Below are 18485 nucleotides of genomic sequence, written 5' to 3' on the forward strand. Positions count from 1 at the left end.
TCAGAGATGCCTCCCCTCCCCCCCGGCGCATGTGAGCGCGGCCTATAGGTCGACTCGCAGCCCCGCCTCTCGGACAGACAGCACCCTCTGCCAATTGCAGCCGCCCAACTCGCACTTGCACCGGTCGCCACGGCGCGACCGCGTCCCCATCCCCCCCCCCCCCGGCCCCAGAAGCGGGAGCTCGGTGCGGTGCCCGGATGCTCGGCGCCCCCAGGTCGGGGCGCCCCCATCCCCTCACCCCCTCCTCACACCCCCTTCCCACTCCCTCACCGCTCGACCCCCACTTCCCTCCTCACCCCTCCACCCTCAGAAGGGACCGCCCTTGACCCGTATTAGGTCCGGGGGCTGTGGGCCCGGACGCTGACGGAAAAAACCCGGCAAATGCTGGTTAAAACAAGTGGCTACCTGTTCCGGACCGTGTCGGTGCAAAGGCCCGGGCGCCGCCGCGAGTGGAGGAGCGGGAGCAGGTGGCCACTGGCTGGGCGAGGTCACGTGGGGCGCGGGGCGGTGACGTCACCTTGTCCCGTATTTGTGAGTGAGGAAGTTGGCAACCCTCACCCCCACCCTCCTCCCCAACCCTCACCCCCACTACCCCACCCTTCAAGCACTAGTGATGTTCACGTGTTAGTAATGTCCGTTTGCCAGCTTGTTGACCCTCTGTGTTCCCCTCCTGCAGGGCTTAGGAGCCGTTGATGTAGACGGAGAGACGGGGACGTGAGCGGCCGTTGAGGGCGGCCAGAGTGTGGGCTGAGCTACGGTGGAGGAACCCATGAAGGGGCACAATAATAAGGAGAAGAATTATAAGTGCGAAGTGTGTGACAAGGCCAGTCATCAGCCGGGCCAGCTGGAGACCCACCAGCGGGCGCACAAGGGAGAACGCCCCTTTGACTGCTCAGACTACAGCCAGACCTTCAAGATGGCGCATGACCTGAAGATCCACCAGCAGGCGCACATGGGTGAGAAGAGCTTCGGCTGCTCCCACTGCGGCAAGAGCTTTTTGAATTTGTCGGGGCTGAGGCGGCACCAGCGGATGCACAGCGGCGAGCGGCCCTTCACCTGCTCCGACTGCGAAAAGTGCTTCAAGTCGATGCCGGAGTTGAAGGTGCACTGGCGCCTGCACACTGGGGAGCGGCCGTACACCTGCAGCGACTGCGGCAAAGGCTTCACCCGCAACAACAGCATGCTGGAGCACCAGCGCACCCACACGGGTGAGCGCCCCTTTCCCTGCACCCAGTGCGGCAAGGGCTACACCAGCTCCTCCCAGCTGCTGAGGCACCAGCGGGTCCACAGTGGTGAGCGCCCCTTCACCTGTGCCCAGTGTGGCAAGGGGTTCACCCGCTGCAACAGCCTGTGGGAGCACCAACTCACCCACACTGGCGAGCGCCCCTTCACCTGCGCCCAGTGCGGCAAGGGCTTCACCCACTCCTCCAAGCTGCTGAGCCATCAGTGGGTGCACATTGAGGAGAGGCCCTTCACCTGCTCCGACTGTGGCAAGGGCTTTAAGTTGATGCAGCAGTTGAAGGTGCACCGGCGTCTGCACACGGGGGAGCGCCCGTACACCTGCAGCGACTGCGGCAAAGGCTTCACCCGCTCCAACAACCTGCTGGAGCACCAGCGCATCCACAACGGCGTTAAAGGCAAGGCAAGGCAAGTTTATTTATTTCACACATTTCAGCAACAAGGTAATTCAAGGTGCTTCACATAAAACATTAAAGAGCAATTAAAAACAGTCATTAAAGAGAATAGAAAATAAAAACAAGCTAAAATAGAATAAGACAGGTATAAAATACGAGATTAAAAGTTATAATGCAGTTTAAGAAATTAATAATTGTTTGATTTAATAAAAGGCAGCGTCAAACAGAAAAGTCTTTCAGCCTCGATTTAAAAGAACTGAGAGTTTCAGCAGACCTGCAGTTTTCTGGGACTCCGCAATCTTTAAGAGCTCTATCTAGCTCTCTCATAAAAGCATCCAGAGAATTGGCCTCCACTGCCTTCTGAGGCAGAGAATTCCACAGATTTACAACTCTCTGACTGAAAAGGGTTTCCTCATCTCTGTTCTAAATGGCCTACCCCTTATTCCTAAACTGTGCCCCCTGGTTCAGGACTCCCCCAACATTGGGAACATGTTTCCTGCCTCTTGATAAAGTTGGCTAATTAGCCTTGCCTTGCAGAGGTTGATGGGATGCTTAAAAAAAATGTGTGTACTGCAGAAGTCATGCCCAGACAGCTAATTTGGCTGCAGAGATACTTAACTATTGTGTATATGGTCAGTTGTGTGGAAGATGTTTAAGAAAATAACTGCAGATGCTGGTACAAATCGATTTATTCACAAAATGCTGGAGTAACTCAGCAGGTCAGGCAGCATCTCGGGAGAGAAGGAATGGGTGACGTTTCGGGTCGAGACCCTTCTTCAGACTGTGTGGAAAATGTTAATGGCCGAAACTACCTTCATGTCTGGTTACCCCAATGTGATAATTGTCTTTATTGTGCACCTCTATTATGTACCTTGAGCACTGGAACTTGTGCAGAAAGTTTAGCTCAGATAGCTAACTTGGAGCAGGTTTATTCTATATATGGTAAAGCCATCTGTTTGTGGATTTTGCATGTCACCTCCATAATAAAAAGAAGCTGCATCCTACTATTGCTGGTGGGTGGTCAGATCTGGCAAGTGTAGCAACGTATTTGTAGCCGGCTCTGCCACTTCCCGCCTGGGCATTAGTGGGTAAGCTTATCGTGTTTTTAATTGATTAGCGTGGTTGTCTATTTATTACAAGGTTAGGGTTAGAGATAGATCGTCCATGATTGAATGGCGGAGTAGGCTTGATGGGCTAACCCTAACTTTAACACTCTAATGTGTCCAATCCCTTAATAATCTTATATGTTTCAATAAGAACCCCCTTCATCCTTCTGAATTCCAGGGTATACAAGCCTAGTCGCTCCAGTCTTTCAACATACGACAGTCCTGCTATTCCGGGAATTAACCAAGTGAACCTACGCTGCACGCCCTCAATAGCAAGAATATCCTTCCTCAAATTTGGAGACCAAAACTGCACAAAGTACTCCAGGTGCAGTCTCTCTAGGACCCTGCACAACTGCAGAAGGTCCTCTTTTCTCCCGTACTCAACTCCTCTTGTCATAAAGGCCAACATGCCATAAGCTTTCTTCACTGTCTGCTGCACCTGCATGCTAACTTTAAGTCACTGATGAATCCGGGCATGTGGTGTCGCGGACGGGAAGGGCCCGGCGCTGGGGAAGGTGGGGAGTCTCAATAGACAATAGACAATAGACAATAGGTGCAGGAGTAGGCCATTCAGCCCTTCGAGCCAGCACCGCCATTCAATGCGATCATGGCTGATCACTATCAATCAGTACCCCGTTCCTGCCTTCTCCCCATACCCCCTCACTCCGCTATCCTTAAGAGCTCTATCCAGCTCTCTCTTGAAAGCATCCAACGAACTGGCCTCCACTGCCTTCTGAGGCAGAGAATTCCACACCTTCACCACCCTCTGACTGAAAAAGTTCTTCCTCATCTCCGTTCTAAATGGCCTACCCCTTATTCTCAAACTGTGGCCCCTTGTTCTGGACTCCCCCAACATTGGGAACATGTTATCTGCCTCTAATGTGTCCAATCCCCTAATTATCTTATATGTTTCAATAAGATCCCCCCTCATCCTTCTAAATTCTCGTTGTTGTGGACACCAGTGCCTGGGCTGCTGCCACAGAGACCGCCACCATGTACTGCGACCCAGGTGAGTGCGGTGGATCGAGGCTTGTGAGATGTCACCGCGCTGTGAGCGGGCCCTCAGCCAGCGATCCAAAATCTGCACTGCTCTCCAGGGTGGGGGCTCTGGGTTTGGTTTGTTAGGTTGGATGTGAAGACGTGCTGGTAGTTAAGCGGGAATAGGGAAGAGAAGGGAGAACGTGGTGGTAAAGGAAGGGGAGGGGAAGCAGATGAGGGAAGGGAGGGTTTTTAAGGATGAGGGAGGGAGTAGGGGAATAGGTGGTAAGGAAAGGAAGTAGGGAGGCGGTGAGGAAGGGAGCAGATGAGAGAAGGAATGATGTTTAGGGATGAGGGAAGGGAGAGGATTGAGGGACGAGGTGAGGAAAGAGGATGAAGGGAGGGGAGTGGGGTAGTTGGAAGGAAGGAAGTGGGATGAGAGATGGGATAGCTTCTAAAGGAGAGGACAGGTGAGGGAGAAGGTAAGGGTAGAGAAGGACATGAGGCGAGGGGAGAGGATGTGAGGGGAAGGAAGAAAGACATAAGGAGAAGGATGGGGAGCGGGATCTTCAGGTGAGATGATGGACAGACCATCTTTCACCATGCCAGGTAGGTGTTGTTTGGCTGTTCACCACCCAGCCAGCCCATTGTGGGCAAAACATAAACACTGTAGGAAGAGTATAATGTGAGGGCTAACATTACGAATGCAGCTATGTGGGTTTTATTGCAGGAGTGTAAAAGCTCCAGCTCGGATTATTCCTGGGGCATCCTGTTGTCAGCATGGAAGTGCGGTTTATGGCTGATCCATCTTCTGATATCAGCAACCGGCCTCAAAGCTTTGAAGTGTTAAGAAGAACATCTTGCCACATGGACTGCCCTTTGTTCCCAAGAAAGAAGAGGTCACGATGGACACGACGGACATGGAGGTCCCGAAAGACACATAAAGATTTATTTGTAAACTTGCCATATAAGGCAGTGATGGAAAAATACTGGCACGTGTATTTAGGGTATAAAAAGTGTGTAAATGTAAGCTTTCAGAGAGAGAGGCTACACTGGCTGCCTGAGCGTTTCCGAGAACGCTCCGGTATCTAGGCTCTCTCCCACCTGGGTGAGTAGAATAGAGGTTAAACGATTTTGGTTGTCTGACTATTCTGTTAATAGGTCACGAACTACGACAATAAGACAAGGGAACAGAATTAGGCCATTTAACCCATCAAGTCTACTTTGTCATTCAACCATGGCTGATCTATTTTCTCTCTCAACTACATTCTATTGTCTTTCTCCCTGTAACCAAATCAAGACCTATCAATCTCTGACTCAAAAATATCCAATGTCGGCCTCCACCGCTGTCTGTAGCAATGAATTCCACAGATTCACCACCCATTCCTCCTCATCTCCATTTTGAACGTATGACCTTTTATTCTGATGCTGTGACCTCTGGTCCGAGACTCTCCTATTACTGGAAATATTATTTCCACATCCACTCTCTCTAGGGCCTAAGTACTAATCATAAAAGTAATGCTTGCTAGGCAATCACCTTCATAAGAAACGATTTTCGTAAAGTGAAACACTTTGTAGTTATAGCAGAGACTGGGACACATGAGAGCAGGTTGAAAAAGCGAAGGCAACGAAAGCTGTGGAAGCACACGCGTGTGCGTTTGCGCGCGCACAACTGATCCAGCCCGCATGATGCCGCATTTTGCCCATTCTGGCCCGTGACCTGAAATGAGTTTGACATCCCTGCTGTATAAGGTCATAAGTGACAGGAGCAGAATTAGGCCATTCAGCCCATCAAGTCTACTCTGCCATTCAATCATGGACGATCTATCTCTCCCTCCTAACCCCATTCTCCTGCTTTCTCCCAATAACCCCTGACACTTGTATCTCGGTTCACGGAATGGTAATGAGCCAATATTAGGAGAAGAGGAGGTGCAATGAGACCTGGGTGTGCTTGTACATCGGTCACCAAAAGTAAGCATGCAGGTACAGCGGGCAGTGAAGAAAGCTATTGGCATGTTGGCCTTCATTGCGAGAGGATTGAAGTTTAGGAGCAAGGAGGTCCTACTGCAGTTGTACAGGGCCTTGGTGAGACTGCACTTGGGATATTGTGTGCAATTTTGGTCTCCTAATTTGAGGAAGGACATTCTTGTTCTTGAGGGAGTGCAGCATAAGTTCACCAGGTTAATTCCCAGGATGGCAGGACTGACATATGTCGCTAGAATTTAGTAGGATGAGAGGGGACCGTATAGAAACATAAAAGTATGAAAGGATTGGACAGGATAGATGCAGTAAAAAATTTCCCAATTTTTGGGAAGTCCAGAACGAGTGGTTACAATTTAAGAAAAAGGGATCTGCCATTTAGGACTGAAATGAGGAAAAAACTTTCACCCAGAGAGTTGTGAACCTGTGGAATTCCCCCACTCTCCCCCTGACCCCCTCCATCTCCTACCCCCCCCCCCCCCCTTCAAGCACGAGTGATGTTCACGTGTTAGTAATGTCCTGTTTGCTGGCTTGTTGACCCTCTGTGTTCCCCTCCTGCAGGGTTTAGGAGCCGTTGCTGTGGACGGGGAGGTGGGGACGTGAGGGGCCTTTAAGGGCGGCCAGAGTGCCTGTGAGCCCCCCTCATCTGCTCGGTGTGCGGGCTGAGCTTCGGTGGAGGACGACATGACGGGGCCCAACAAGTAGCGTTATGAGTGTGACGTGTGTGGCAAGGCCTGTCAGCACCTGTGCCTGCTGGAGACCCACCGGCGGGCGCACAAGGGAGAACGCCCCTTCGACTGCTCAGAGTGCGGCAAGAACTTCACCTGCCACGGGAACCTTCTGCGGCACAACCGCGTGCACTCCGACGAGAGACCCTCTGGCTGCTCTGACTGCAGCAAGTGCTTCAAGAGGACAAATGCCCTGATGAACCACCAGCAGGTGCACACGGGCGAGAAGCCCTTTGTCAGTTCCACCTGCGGCAAGTGTTTTGCCTTTTTAATTCGTCGGGGCTGAGGCAGCACCCTTGGGTGCACACAGGCGAGAAGATGTGATATTGTGGGGATTACAGAGATGTGGCTGCATAAGGATCAGGACTGGGAACTGAATATTCAGGGTTATACGTCCTATGAAAAAGGACAGGCAGGTGGGCAGAGGAGCTGGGGCAGCTCTGTTGGTGAGGGATGAAATTCAGTCCCTTGTGAGGGTTGACATAGGGACTGATGTAGAGTCACTGTGCATGGAGTTGAGGAATTGTAAAGGTAAGAAGACACTAATGGGAGTTATCTACAGACCCCCAAACAGTAGCCTGGATATGGGGTGCAAGTTGCAGCAGGAGTTAAAGATTCTAAAGGGAGTAAAAGGCAACCATGGCTGACAAGTGAAGTTAGAGATGGAATAAAACTAAAAGAAAAGATGTATAACATAGCAAAGAGTAGCGGGAAGCCAGTGGATTGGGCAACTTTCAAAGGACAACAGAAGGTAGCAAAAAGGGCAATACGGGCTGAAAAGATGAGGTACGAAACGAAGAATATAAAGGACAGTAAAAGCTTCTTTACATATGTTAAGACAAAAAGATTAGTAAAGACAAATGTGGGTACCTTGAAGGCGGAAACGGGTGAAATTATTATGGGTAACAAGGAAATGGCGGAAGAGTCGAACGAGTACTTTGGATCTCTCTTCACTTTGGATCTCTTCTTCAGTCTGAAGAAGGGTCTCGACCCGAAACGTCACCCATTCCTTTTCTCCTGAGATGCTGCCTGACCTGCTGAGTTACTCCAGCATTTTGTGAATAAATACCTTCGATTTTTCAATGTTCAATAGGTTCAGGATCAGTTCCTGTGGATTGGAGGGTAGCTAATGTTATCCCACTTTTCAAGGAGCGAGATAGAAAACGGGGAATTATAGAATTTAAATTTAATAAATAGAATTTATATAAATATTATAATAGAATATATAAATATAATTTAAAAAAATAGAATTTAAAGGCAGGCCCCTGCCCTGCCTTTGAAATCACGCCCTTCACAATTGTGCACGATCAGTTAGCATTTTTATTTTTTTAAATATATACAGATGCTCCTCGGCGTACGATATTTCATCTTTACGATGGTGCAAAAGCGATACACATTCCGCACGGTAGAGTTGCTGCCTTAAAGCGAAAGCAGTGCCGGAGACCCGGGTTGGATCCCGACAAAGGGTGCTCTCTGTATGGAGTCTGCACGTTCCCCTCATGACCAACGAGATCTTCGGTTTCTTCCCACACTCCAAAGACGTGCATGTTTGTAGGTTAATTGGCTTGGTAAATGAAAAAATTGTCCCTAGTGGGTATAGGATAGTGTTGTGTGCAGGGATGATCGCTAGTTGGCGCAGATCCGGTGGGCCGAAAGGGCCTGATTCCGTGCTGTAGCACTAAACTAAATTAAACATTCAGTGGAAACCGTAGGTTTGGTGGCTATGATGTTTGGTAGGTTAGGTGTATTAAATGCATTTTCGACTTACGATACTTTTGATTTACGATGGGTTTATCGGATCATAACCCCATTGTAAGTCATGGAGCATCGGTATATGGTATCACAAAATGCTGGAGTAACTCAGCAGGTCAGGCAGCATCTCAGGAGAGAAGGAATGGGTGACGTTTCGGGTCGAGACCCTTCTTCAGACTGACGTTTCGGGTCGAGACCATTCTCCAGTCCCCAGGGCCGCTAAATACCCTAGCATCTGTATATGTGTATTTTTACAATAATATGACATAGGGAGTCAAATATCAAATTCCTTCAACAAAGTTAACAAGCACTTTATTGGGTTCATGACTAGCATAGTATCAACAAAAAATATAAGAAAAGATAGCATCTTGATGGCACATTTCAGAAAATTGCATCAAAGTACACAAATACATTTTGTGTAACAGTTGTGGAGTGGTGTCCATCAGTGACCTGGTTGGCACAGTAAGTGCACGTATTTCTTATTCCTTTCTATGTTTATGAATACCACATGGAACAATAAAATTGCAAACACCGTTTCCACTTTCACCTGATCATGTAGTGGAATACTGAATCCGAGTAGCCACGGCGACATGCATTACGTAAGAAAAACATATGTTGCAATTCATTGTATCTTTGGCTTCGTTTGTAAGTAAAGGCAAATTTCATTGGCACAACTTTGGTCCTCATGTTGTTAAACAGCAATAAAAGTTTCCAAAGGTGATGGAAAGACTGGAGGAAAGACTAGGTGCTGAGCGCTCTCTAATACCTGCATTAAGGAGGCAATTAAACACACCTGAGCAATTACAAATGCCTGTGAAATCATGTGTCCCAAACATTATAGTGCCCTGAAATGGGGGGACCATGTATCAACATGGATAGATGACGTTTCACAGAGTGCTGGAGTAACTCAGTGGGTCAGGCATCATCTCTGGAGACATGGATAGGTGATGTTTATAGACAATAGGTGCAGGAGGAGGCCATTTGGCCCTACGAGCCAGCACCACCATTCAATGATCATGGCTGATCATTCTCAATCAGTATCCCGTTCCTGCCTTCTCCCCACACCCCCTGACTCCGCTATCCTTAAGAGCTCTATCTAGCTCTCTCTTGAATGCATTCAGAGAATTGGCCTCCACTGCCTTCTGAGGCAGAGAATTCCAAAGATTCACAACTCTCTGACTGAAAATGTTTTTCCTCATCTCAGTTTTAAATGGCCTACCCCTTATTCTTAAACTGTGGCCCCTTGTTCTGGACTCCCCCAACATTGGGAACATGTTTCCTGTCTCTAACGTGTCCAACCCCTTAATAATCTTATACGTTTCGATAAGATCCCCTCTCATCCTTCTAAATTCCAGTGTATACAAGCCTAGTCGCTCCAGTCTTTCAACATATGACAGTCCCGCCATTCCGGGAATTAACCTAGTAAACCTACGCTGCATGCCCTCAATAGCAAGAATATCCTTCCTCAAATTTGGAGACCAAAACTGCACACAGTACTCCAGGTGCGATCTCACAAGGGCCCTGTACAACTGCAGAAGGACCTCTTTGCTCCTATACTCAACTTCACTTGTTATGAAGGCCAACATTCCATTGGCTTTCTTCACTGCCTGCTGTACCTGCATGCTTCCTTTCAGTGACTGATGCACTAGGACACCCAGATCTCGTTGTATGTCCCCTTTTCCTAACTTGACACCATTCAGATAATACTCTGCCTTCCTATTCTTACCACCAAAGTGGATAACCTCTCACTTATCCACATTAAACTGCATCTGCCATGCATCCGCCCACTCACACAACCTGTCCAAGTCACCCAGCAACCTCATAACATCTTCCTCACAGTTCACACTACCACCCAGCTTTGTATCATCTGCAAATTTGCTAATGGTACTTTTAATCCCTTCATCCAAGTCATTAAGGCATATTGTAAATAGCTGCGGTCCCAGCACCAAGCCTTGTGGTACCCCACTAGTTACTGCCTACCATTCTGAAAGGGACCCATTTATCCCCACTCTTTGCTTTCTGTCTGTCAACCAATTTTCTATTCATGTCAGTACCCTACCTCCAATACCATGTGCTCTAATTTTTCCCACTAATCTATGTGGAACCTTGTCGAAGGCTTTCTGAAAGTCAAGGTACACCACGTTCACCGGCTCTCCCATCAATTTTCCTAGTTACATCCTCAAAGAATTCCAGAAGATTAGTCAAGCATGATTTCCCCTTCGTAAATCCATGCTGACTCGGAACGATCCTGTTACTACTATCCAAATGCTCCGCAATTTCGTCTTTTATAATTGACTCCAGCAACTTCCCCACCGATGATGTAAGACTAACTGGACTATAATTTCCCGTTTTCTCTCCCTCCTTTCTTAAAAAGTGGAACAACATTAGCTACCCTCCAATCCACAGGAACTGATCCTGAATCTATAGAACATTGGAAAATGATCACCAATGCGTCCACAATTTCTAGCGCCACCTCCTTAAGTACTCTGGGATGCAGACCATCAGGCCCTGGGGATTTATCAGCTTTCAGTCCCATCAGTCTACCCAACACCATTTCCTGCCTAATGTGGATTTCCTTCAGTTCCTCCGTCACCCTAGGATCTCTTGCCACTAGAACATCTCGGAGATTGCTTGTATCTTCCTTAGTGAAGACAGATCCAAAGTACTGGTTCAACTCGTCTGCCATTTCCTTGTTCCCCATAATAAATTCCCCTGCTTCTGTCTTCAAGGGACCCACATTTGCCTTGACTATTTTTTTCCTCTTTACAAACCTAAAAAAACTTTTACTATCCTCCTTTATATTATTGGCTAGTTTACCCTCGTACCTCATCTTTTCTCCCCGTATTGCCTTCTTAGTCATCTTCTGTTGCTCTTTAAAAGAGTCCCATTCCTCTGGCTTCCCACTCTTCTTTGCTTTGTTGTACTTCTTTTCTTTTATTTTTATGCTGTCCTTGACTTCCCTTGTCAGCCACGGGTGCCTCTTACTCCCCTTAGAATCTTTCCTCCTCTTTGGGATAAATTGATCCTGCAACTTCTGCATTATTCCCAGGAATACCTGCCATTGCTGTTCCACCGTCTTCCCTGCTAGGGCCTCCTTCCAGTCAATTCTGGCCAGCTCATGCCTCTGTAATCCCCTTTGCTATACTGTAATACTGACACTTCCGATTTTCCCTTCTCCCTCTCAATTTGTAGAGTAAAACGTATCATATTGTGATCACTAACTCCTAATGGCTCTTTTACCTCGAGTCCCCTTATCAGATCTGGTTCATTACACCACACTAAATCCAGAATTGCCTTCTCCCTAGTAGGCTCCAGTACAGTCGCTCAGTGTGAAGAAGGGTCTCGACCCGAAACGTCACCCATTCCTTCTCTCCCGAGATGCTGCCTGACCTGCTGAGTTACTCCAGCATTTTGTGAATAAATCGATTTGTACCAGCATCTGCAGTTATTTTCTTAGGCTCCAGTACAAGCTGTTCTAAGAATCCATCTCGGAGATACTCCACAAACTCTCTTTCCTGGGGTCCATTACCAACCTGATTTTCCCAGTCTACCTGCATGTTGAAATCTCCCATAACCACCGTAGTATTACATTTGCGACATGCCAATTTTAGCTCCTGATTCAACTTGCACCCTATGTCGAGGCTACTGTTCGGGGGCCTGTAGATAACTCCCATTAGGGTCTTTTTACCCTTACAATTCCTCATTTCTATCCATACTGATTCTATATCTCCTGATTCTATGTCACCCCTTGCAAGGGAGTGAATATCATTCCTCACCAACAGAGCGACCCCACCCCCTCTTCCCACCTGTCTGTCTTTTCTATATGTTGTGTACCCCTGAATATTCAGTTCCCAGCCCTGGTCCTCTTGTAGCCACGTCTCAGTGATTCCCACAACATCATACTTGCCAATGTCTAACTGAGCTTCAAGCTCATCCACTTTATTTGTTATACTTCGCGCATTTAAATACAACACTTTAATTTCCGTATTCACCTCCCCTCTCACACCTGTCACAATTGGACCTGACCTTACTCTCTTATCCCTTCTAGAACTTCCCTTCCCATTCATTCGAGAGTCCTTTGCAATTTCTCCTCTATTCGCTTCCCCTTTAACTCCATCTTCATATTCCCAGTTTGTCAACCTCTCCCCCCCACTACTTAGTTTCACAGAGTGCTGGAGTAACTCAGCGGGTCAGGCAGCCTCCCTGGAGAGCGTGGGTAGGTGATGTTTCACAGAGTGCTGGAGTGGGTCGGGCAAATAAAAATGCTAACTGATTGTGCACAATTGTGAAGGCTTGATTTGAAAGGCAGGGCAGGGGCATTCCCTGAGGGGTTCGGGAGGTTGGAAAAGGTTTCTTCTGTGTTTTTCCCCTTAGTTGTTGTCTGGGGAGGAATGGCGGCGGCACTCGGCCCGTCGGGGCTAGGATACGCGGGAGGAAGGCTGAGCTTGGATTGTGGCTTGGAAGGCTGAGCTTGCCATCCCTGCCCCGACCCGCATCCAGTCCAACATGGGGGGGGGGGGGGGAAGCGTGCAAACTCCACACAGACTGCATTGGTGGTCACCCTCGCCTGAGACAGGCCCTTCGGCCCCTCTCGTCCGTGCTACCCCGGGCTGCAAGGTGACTTGGATAGGTTAGGTGAGTGGGCAAATGCATGGCAGATGCAGTATAATGTGGATAAATGTGAGGTTATCCACTTTGGTGGCAAGAACAGGAAAGCAGACTATTATCTGAATGGTGGCCGATTAGGAAAAGGGGAGATGCAACGAGACCTGGGTGTCGTGGTACACCAGTCATTGAAAGTAGGCATGCAGGTGCAGCAGGCAGTGAAGAAAGCGAATGGTATGTTGGCGTTCATAGCGAGGGGATTTGAGTATAGGAGCAGGGAGGTTCTGCTGCAGTTGTACAGGGCATTGGTGAGACCACACCTGGAGTATTGCGTACAGCTTTGGTCTCCTAATCTGAGGAAAGACATTCTTGCCATATAGGGAGTACAGAGAAGGTTCACCAGATTGATTCCTGGGATGGCAGGACTTTCATATGAAGAAAGACTGGATAGACTCGGCTTGAACTCGCTGGAATTTAGAAGATTGAGGGGGGATCTTATAGAAACGTACAAAATTCTTAAGGGGTTGGACAGGCTAGATGCAGGAAGATTGTTCCCGATGTTGGGGAAGTCCAGAACAAGGGGTCACAGTTTAAGGATAAGGGGGAAGTCTTTTGGGACCGAGATGAGAAAGTTTTTTTTCACACAGAGAGTGGTGAATCTGTGGAATTCTCTGCCACAGAAGGTAGTTGAGGCCAGTTCACTGGCTATATTTAAGGGTTAGATGTGGCCCTTGTGGGTAAAGGGATCAGGGGATATGGAGAGAAGGCAGGTACAGGATACTGAGTTGGATGATCAGCCATGATCATATTGAATGGCGGTGCAGGCTCGAAGGGCCGAATAGCCTACTCCTGCACCTATTTTCTATGTTCAGATGTATCAAGTCAAGTCAACTTTATTTGTCACATACATATACAAGATGTGCAGTGAAATGAAAGTGGCCACGCCTGCGGATTGTGCTAAAACACAAAAAATAAATTAAAACAGTAAATTAAATTAGTCCCTGGTGATATGAGAGTTAACAGTCCTGATGGCCTGTGGGAAGAAACTCCGTCTCGTCCTCTCTGTTTTCACATCGTGACAGCTGAGGCGTTTGCCTGACCGTACCAGTTGGAACAGTCCGTTGCTGGGGTGGTAGGGGTACCCCATAATGTTGCTGGCTCTGGATCTGCACCTCCTGATGTAAAGTTTCTGCAGGGGCGAGTGTAGTTCACAAAATAACTGCGGATGCTGGTACAAATCGAAGGTATCACACAATGCTGGAGTAACCGAGCGGGTCAGGCAACATCCCCTTCTTCAGACCAAGTGTATTTGATACATACATAGTATCCGGGCACCGCGCCGAGCTCCCGCTTCTGTGGGGGGGTGGCTCTGATTGGCCGGACGCCGGGAGGGGGCGGTACCTCGACGTTTATGGCGCTGCCCGTCAGCGGGGAGGGGGGACCTGGTCGCCGGTCACGTGAGGCGGGCCGAGGTCTCCGCTCGTTCAGCGCCGGGAGCTCAGGTGGGGAACCTCTGCCGTCGCCGCTCCGCCACGCGTCCTTTCCCCCACCCCCTCCTTTCTGAGGGCGCGTTTGCGGCCGCCGACCCGAGGGGGCCGGAGCCCGAGGCGTGCGGGAGGAGGGGGATGTGAGGGAAGGAGGTCGCGACGCACAGTCTTTGATCCTCTGCCTGCAGCGACCGCTGACTGTTGAAGGCCGCGGCGCACCGTCCGCGGCTCCGAAACCCTGCAGGAGCGGAACGCAGAGCCGAGGTCAACAAGCCGGAACCAGTACTTGAAGGGGGGTGGGGGTGGGGGAGGGGGCGAGGGGGCGAGGAGGAGGCAAGTGGGAGAAGGGGTGGGGGGTGGGACTGCACTCACCTGGGGGCGCTAAGCATCCGGGCACCGCGTCGAGCCGCACGTCTGCCAGCCGCCCTGCGCCGTGACGTACCCCTAACGGAGAAGCGGCGAACAAATAGCGCCAGCGTCCTCTCACACAGGAAACTGCAGGTGCTGGTTCATACATAAAAAGACACAACGTGCTGGAGTAACATAGCAGGTCAGGCAGCATTTCTGGTCAACGTGGATCTGCGACGTTTCAGGTCTGCAGAAGGGTCGTGACCCAAAAAACGTCCCCTATCTGTGTTCTCCACAGACGCTGCCCGACCCGCTGAGTGACTCCAGCACTCTGTGACCTCCTTCCCATGATGCATGCTGCCCCCCCCCCACGTGACGTCCCCACTCTCTCATCACCCCCTTCAAGCATGAGTGATGTTCAGGTGTTAGTAATGTCCTGTTTGCCACCTTGTTGACCCTCTGTGTTCCCCTCCTGCAGGTTGCTGTGGAAGGAGAGACGCGGCCAGGTGAGCCCCCCCCATCTGCTCGGTGTGCGGGCTGAGCTTTGGTGGAGGACGACATGACGGGGCACAAAAAGGAGAAGCGTTATAAGTGCGACATATGTGGCATGGCCTGGCATAAGCCGTACAAGCTGGAGACCCACCGGCGGGTGCACACGGGAGAACGCCCCTTCAGCTGCTATGAATGCGACAAGAGCTTCAGGACGGTGGAGTTGCTGAAGAACCACTGGGCGGTGCACACGGGCGAGAGGCCCTTCACTTGCTCCACCTGCGGCAAGACCTTTGCCCAGGGGACGGGGCTGCGGCGGCACCAGCAGGTGCACATGAGCGAAAAGCCCTTTAGCTGCTCCACTTGCGGCAAGACCTTTTCCCGGATGTATGGGCTACAGCTGCACCGGCTGGTGCACACAGATGAGAAGCCCTACACTTGCTCCACCTGCGGCAAGGGCTTTTCCCAGCCATCAGGGCTGAGGCGGCACCAGCAGGTGCACACGGGCGAAAGGCCCTTCGGCTGCTCCACCTGCGGCAAGAGCTTTGCCCAGCCGTTGGGGCTGAAGCGACACCGGCAGGTGCACAGTGATGAGCGGCCCTTCACCTGCTCCGACTGCGGCGAGGGCTTCAAGTCGATGCTGAAGTTAAAGGCGCACCAGAGCCTGCACACTGGGGAGCGCCCCACACCTGCAGCAAGGGCTTCACCTGCTCCTCCCAGCTGTGGGAGCACCAGCGCATCCACACTGGCGAGCGCCCCTTCATCTGCGCCAAGTGGGGCAAGGGCTTCACCAGCTCCTCCAGCGGGTGCACGCCGGCGACCGTCCCATCCCCAGCCCAGTGAGTAGAGAGCTCATTGCTGTGGCCTCCCACGCCCTGTCTCACCAGCGCGTGCACACCAGGGGCCAGCCCTACGACTGCCAGTACTACGGTGAGACATTTGACAGCTCATGGAGGCTGCGGCAACACCGGCGTGCCCACGCCGGCGAGCGGCTCTTCCCACCGCAGCAAGCGTTTCAAGAGTAATCCATATCCCTCCATTCCCTGTATATCCGTGTGCCTGTCTAAAAGCCTCTTAAACACCCAATGGCACAGCTGTAGAGTTGCTGCCTCACGGCGCCGGAAGCTGGGTTACATCCTGACTACTGGTGCTGTCAGTTCGGAGTTTGCATGTTCTCACCGTGACCTGCCTGTGTTTTCTCCAGGTGCTTCAGTTTCTTCCCACACTCCAAAGACGTGTGGGTTTGTAGGTTAATTGGCTTGGAAAAATGTAAGCTGTCCCCAGTGTGTTGTCGGATCATATTAGTGTGTGGGGATCGCTGGTCTGCGCACTCGTGGATAGGCGGTTTAGGTAGACACAAAATGCTACAAGGGTAACATTTCGGGTCGTGACCGTCTTCAATCTCAACCGGAAACCTCACCCATTCCTTCTCTAGAGGTGCTGCCTATCCCACTGAGTTATTCCAGCATTTTGTGTCCACTATCACTTGCCAGACTTTGTCCAGCCCCCATCGCTTTGTTCCAGCTTTCTCCCCCACCTCCATCAGTCCAAAGAAGAATCCAGACCTGACACGTTGCCTGTCCATTCCCCTCCAAAGTGCCGGTAGAGAACTCAGCAGGTCAGCCATCCTTGGGTTGAAAATGGATGGAGAAGCGTTTTTCCCCTCAGTTGTTGCCTGGGGAGGAATGGCGGCAGCACTCGGCCCGTTGGGGCTAGGATGCGCGGGAGGAAGGCTGAGCTCGGATTGAGGCTTGGAAGGCTGAGCTTGCCTCCTCTGCCCCGACCTGCATCCGGTCCACCATCGGGCGAGCGTGCAAACTCCACATGGACAGAGTCGGTGGTTGCCCTGCCCGGAGACAGGCCGTTTTTTCTCTCTCTGCGCTGATATGGGTTGAACCCCAGCCCCGTCCCTCGATCAGACTCCGCCCATCCCGCCCAAGCAACGGTTGCCTGGGCATGGCTGGCCAATCAATCAGGGGCCACGTCTTGTATCTTTGTTAAACTCAGCTTTCTTTCCACGGATTGGTGGTGACGTCAAAGTGCAGGGCGCACAATTAAAGATACTAGAGGAACAAGATGGCCCACTCCATTGATATCGCCTATCCTGAAGTGTGGTACGCAAAGAAGCGAAACAGCTGCCATTTTAGTAGGCAGAACCCGACGTTCACCATGCCTCGCAGTGTAATCAGTGATGTGTGGGTACAGTATGTGTGATGAAACCATTAAAATGCAGAATATAACTCATCTATCAACTCATTTTGTCGTTATTTTTATTTATAAATGTTTTCCCCCTGCCTAATTTCTCTGAATTTATTATTTCTTACTGTTTCTGCCCATTTCCCTCCCATCCTTCCTCCCCAACCCCCTCATTTGTACAGTTTCCCTTGTATTGCTCAAACACACACTCTGCACAAATTTAACACACACACATTCACACACACACATTCATATATATATGTGTGTGTGTTACATTTGTGCAGCGTGTGTGTTTGAGCAATACAAGGGAAACTGCACAAATTCATATACATATATATACACACATACATATATGTGTGTTTATATGTATATGGATTTGTCAGTTTCCCTTGTATTGCTGAAACACACACTGCATATGTGTGTGTGAGGCAAGACAGAGATAAATAGATCTCAATGTTCCTTCTCATGGATCAGAAGCAACTTTGATGTAAAGCAACGCTCTATTTCTCTCTTTGTCTTATTTTTCACATGATTTACATAAACCATAAAGGCAATTATATATATATATATATATAAAAAATCAGTCATGCACACACTTCTCAGCACATGGTTCTCCCTATCATGATCATTGTTCTCTCACATACATTTCATTAGAGCCTCCCCCCCATACACATTCGCAATCAGTGACATCAACCTTATTTCCAGAAATCTAAATATTGTGAATAAAATAACTGACATGTCAAGATATTTTTTCATTCTATATTAGTGTAATAAAATGTAATGCATACATACCCACACTGATACAGAGGTGCTACCTTTAGACATGAATAATGTACATTACTGCCGTAGTGTAGTTTTGAATTTAACATATAATTGGTGCAATATAGTGCTAACCCTCACTTTTGTGAAAAATTAGTTACATGCATTAACACGATACTTATCCACAACGCTACAACCTGTAAAAATTTCATATTTAAATTCAACTGATAAGTTGGTCAAATAACGTAGGCACCTTCTTGTTTTTTTGTGATTTATAGATATTTCAAATGTGAACATTTCATAACGACACATTTGTGGGTAAGCAGTATATTGAACCAATCCCCTTCAATTTTACATTATTCAAAAATGAACTTCATTAAACAAGGAGAAAACTTTATTTCTGTCATGGTAAGATTTACATCA

At 49.3% G+C, this 18485-nt stretch overlaps 1 protein-coding gene across 1 annotated transcript; it reads left to right on the plus strand.

Moving 5' to 3' along the window:
- Positions 1–222: 222 nt before the first annotated feature.
- On the plus strand, positions 223–17533 carry LOC144601238 (uncharacterized). Its single transcript, XM_078413243.1, has 5 exons — positions 223–531; positions 677–1642; positions 6440–6661; positions 15097–15124; positions 15158–17533. Exons 2-5 carry the CDS (start codon positions 770–772, stop codon positions 15952–15954), a joined length of 1920 nt encoding a protein of 639 aa, XP_078269369.1. The 5' UTR covers positions 223–531; positions 677–769; the 3' UTR covers positions 15955–17533.
- Positions 17534–18485: the final 952 nt, after the last annotated feature.

The sequence above is a fragment of the Rhinoraja longicauda genome, chromosome 16 (assembly GCF_053455715.1).
Source record: "Rhinoraja longicauda isolate Sanriku21f chromosome 16, sRhiLon1.1, whole genome shotgun sequence".
In the NCBI taxonomy this organism is placed as follows: Eukaryota; Metazoa; Chordata; class Chondrichthyes; order Rajiformes; family Arhynchobatidae; genus Rhinoraja; species Rhinoraja longicauda.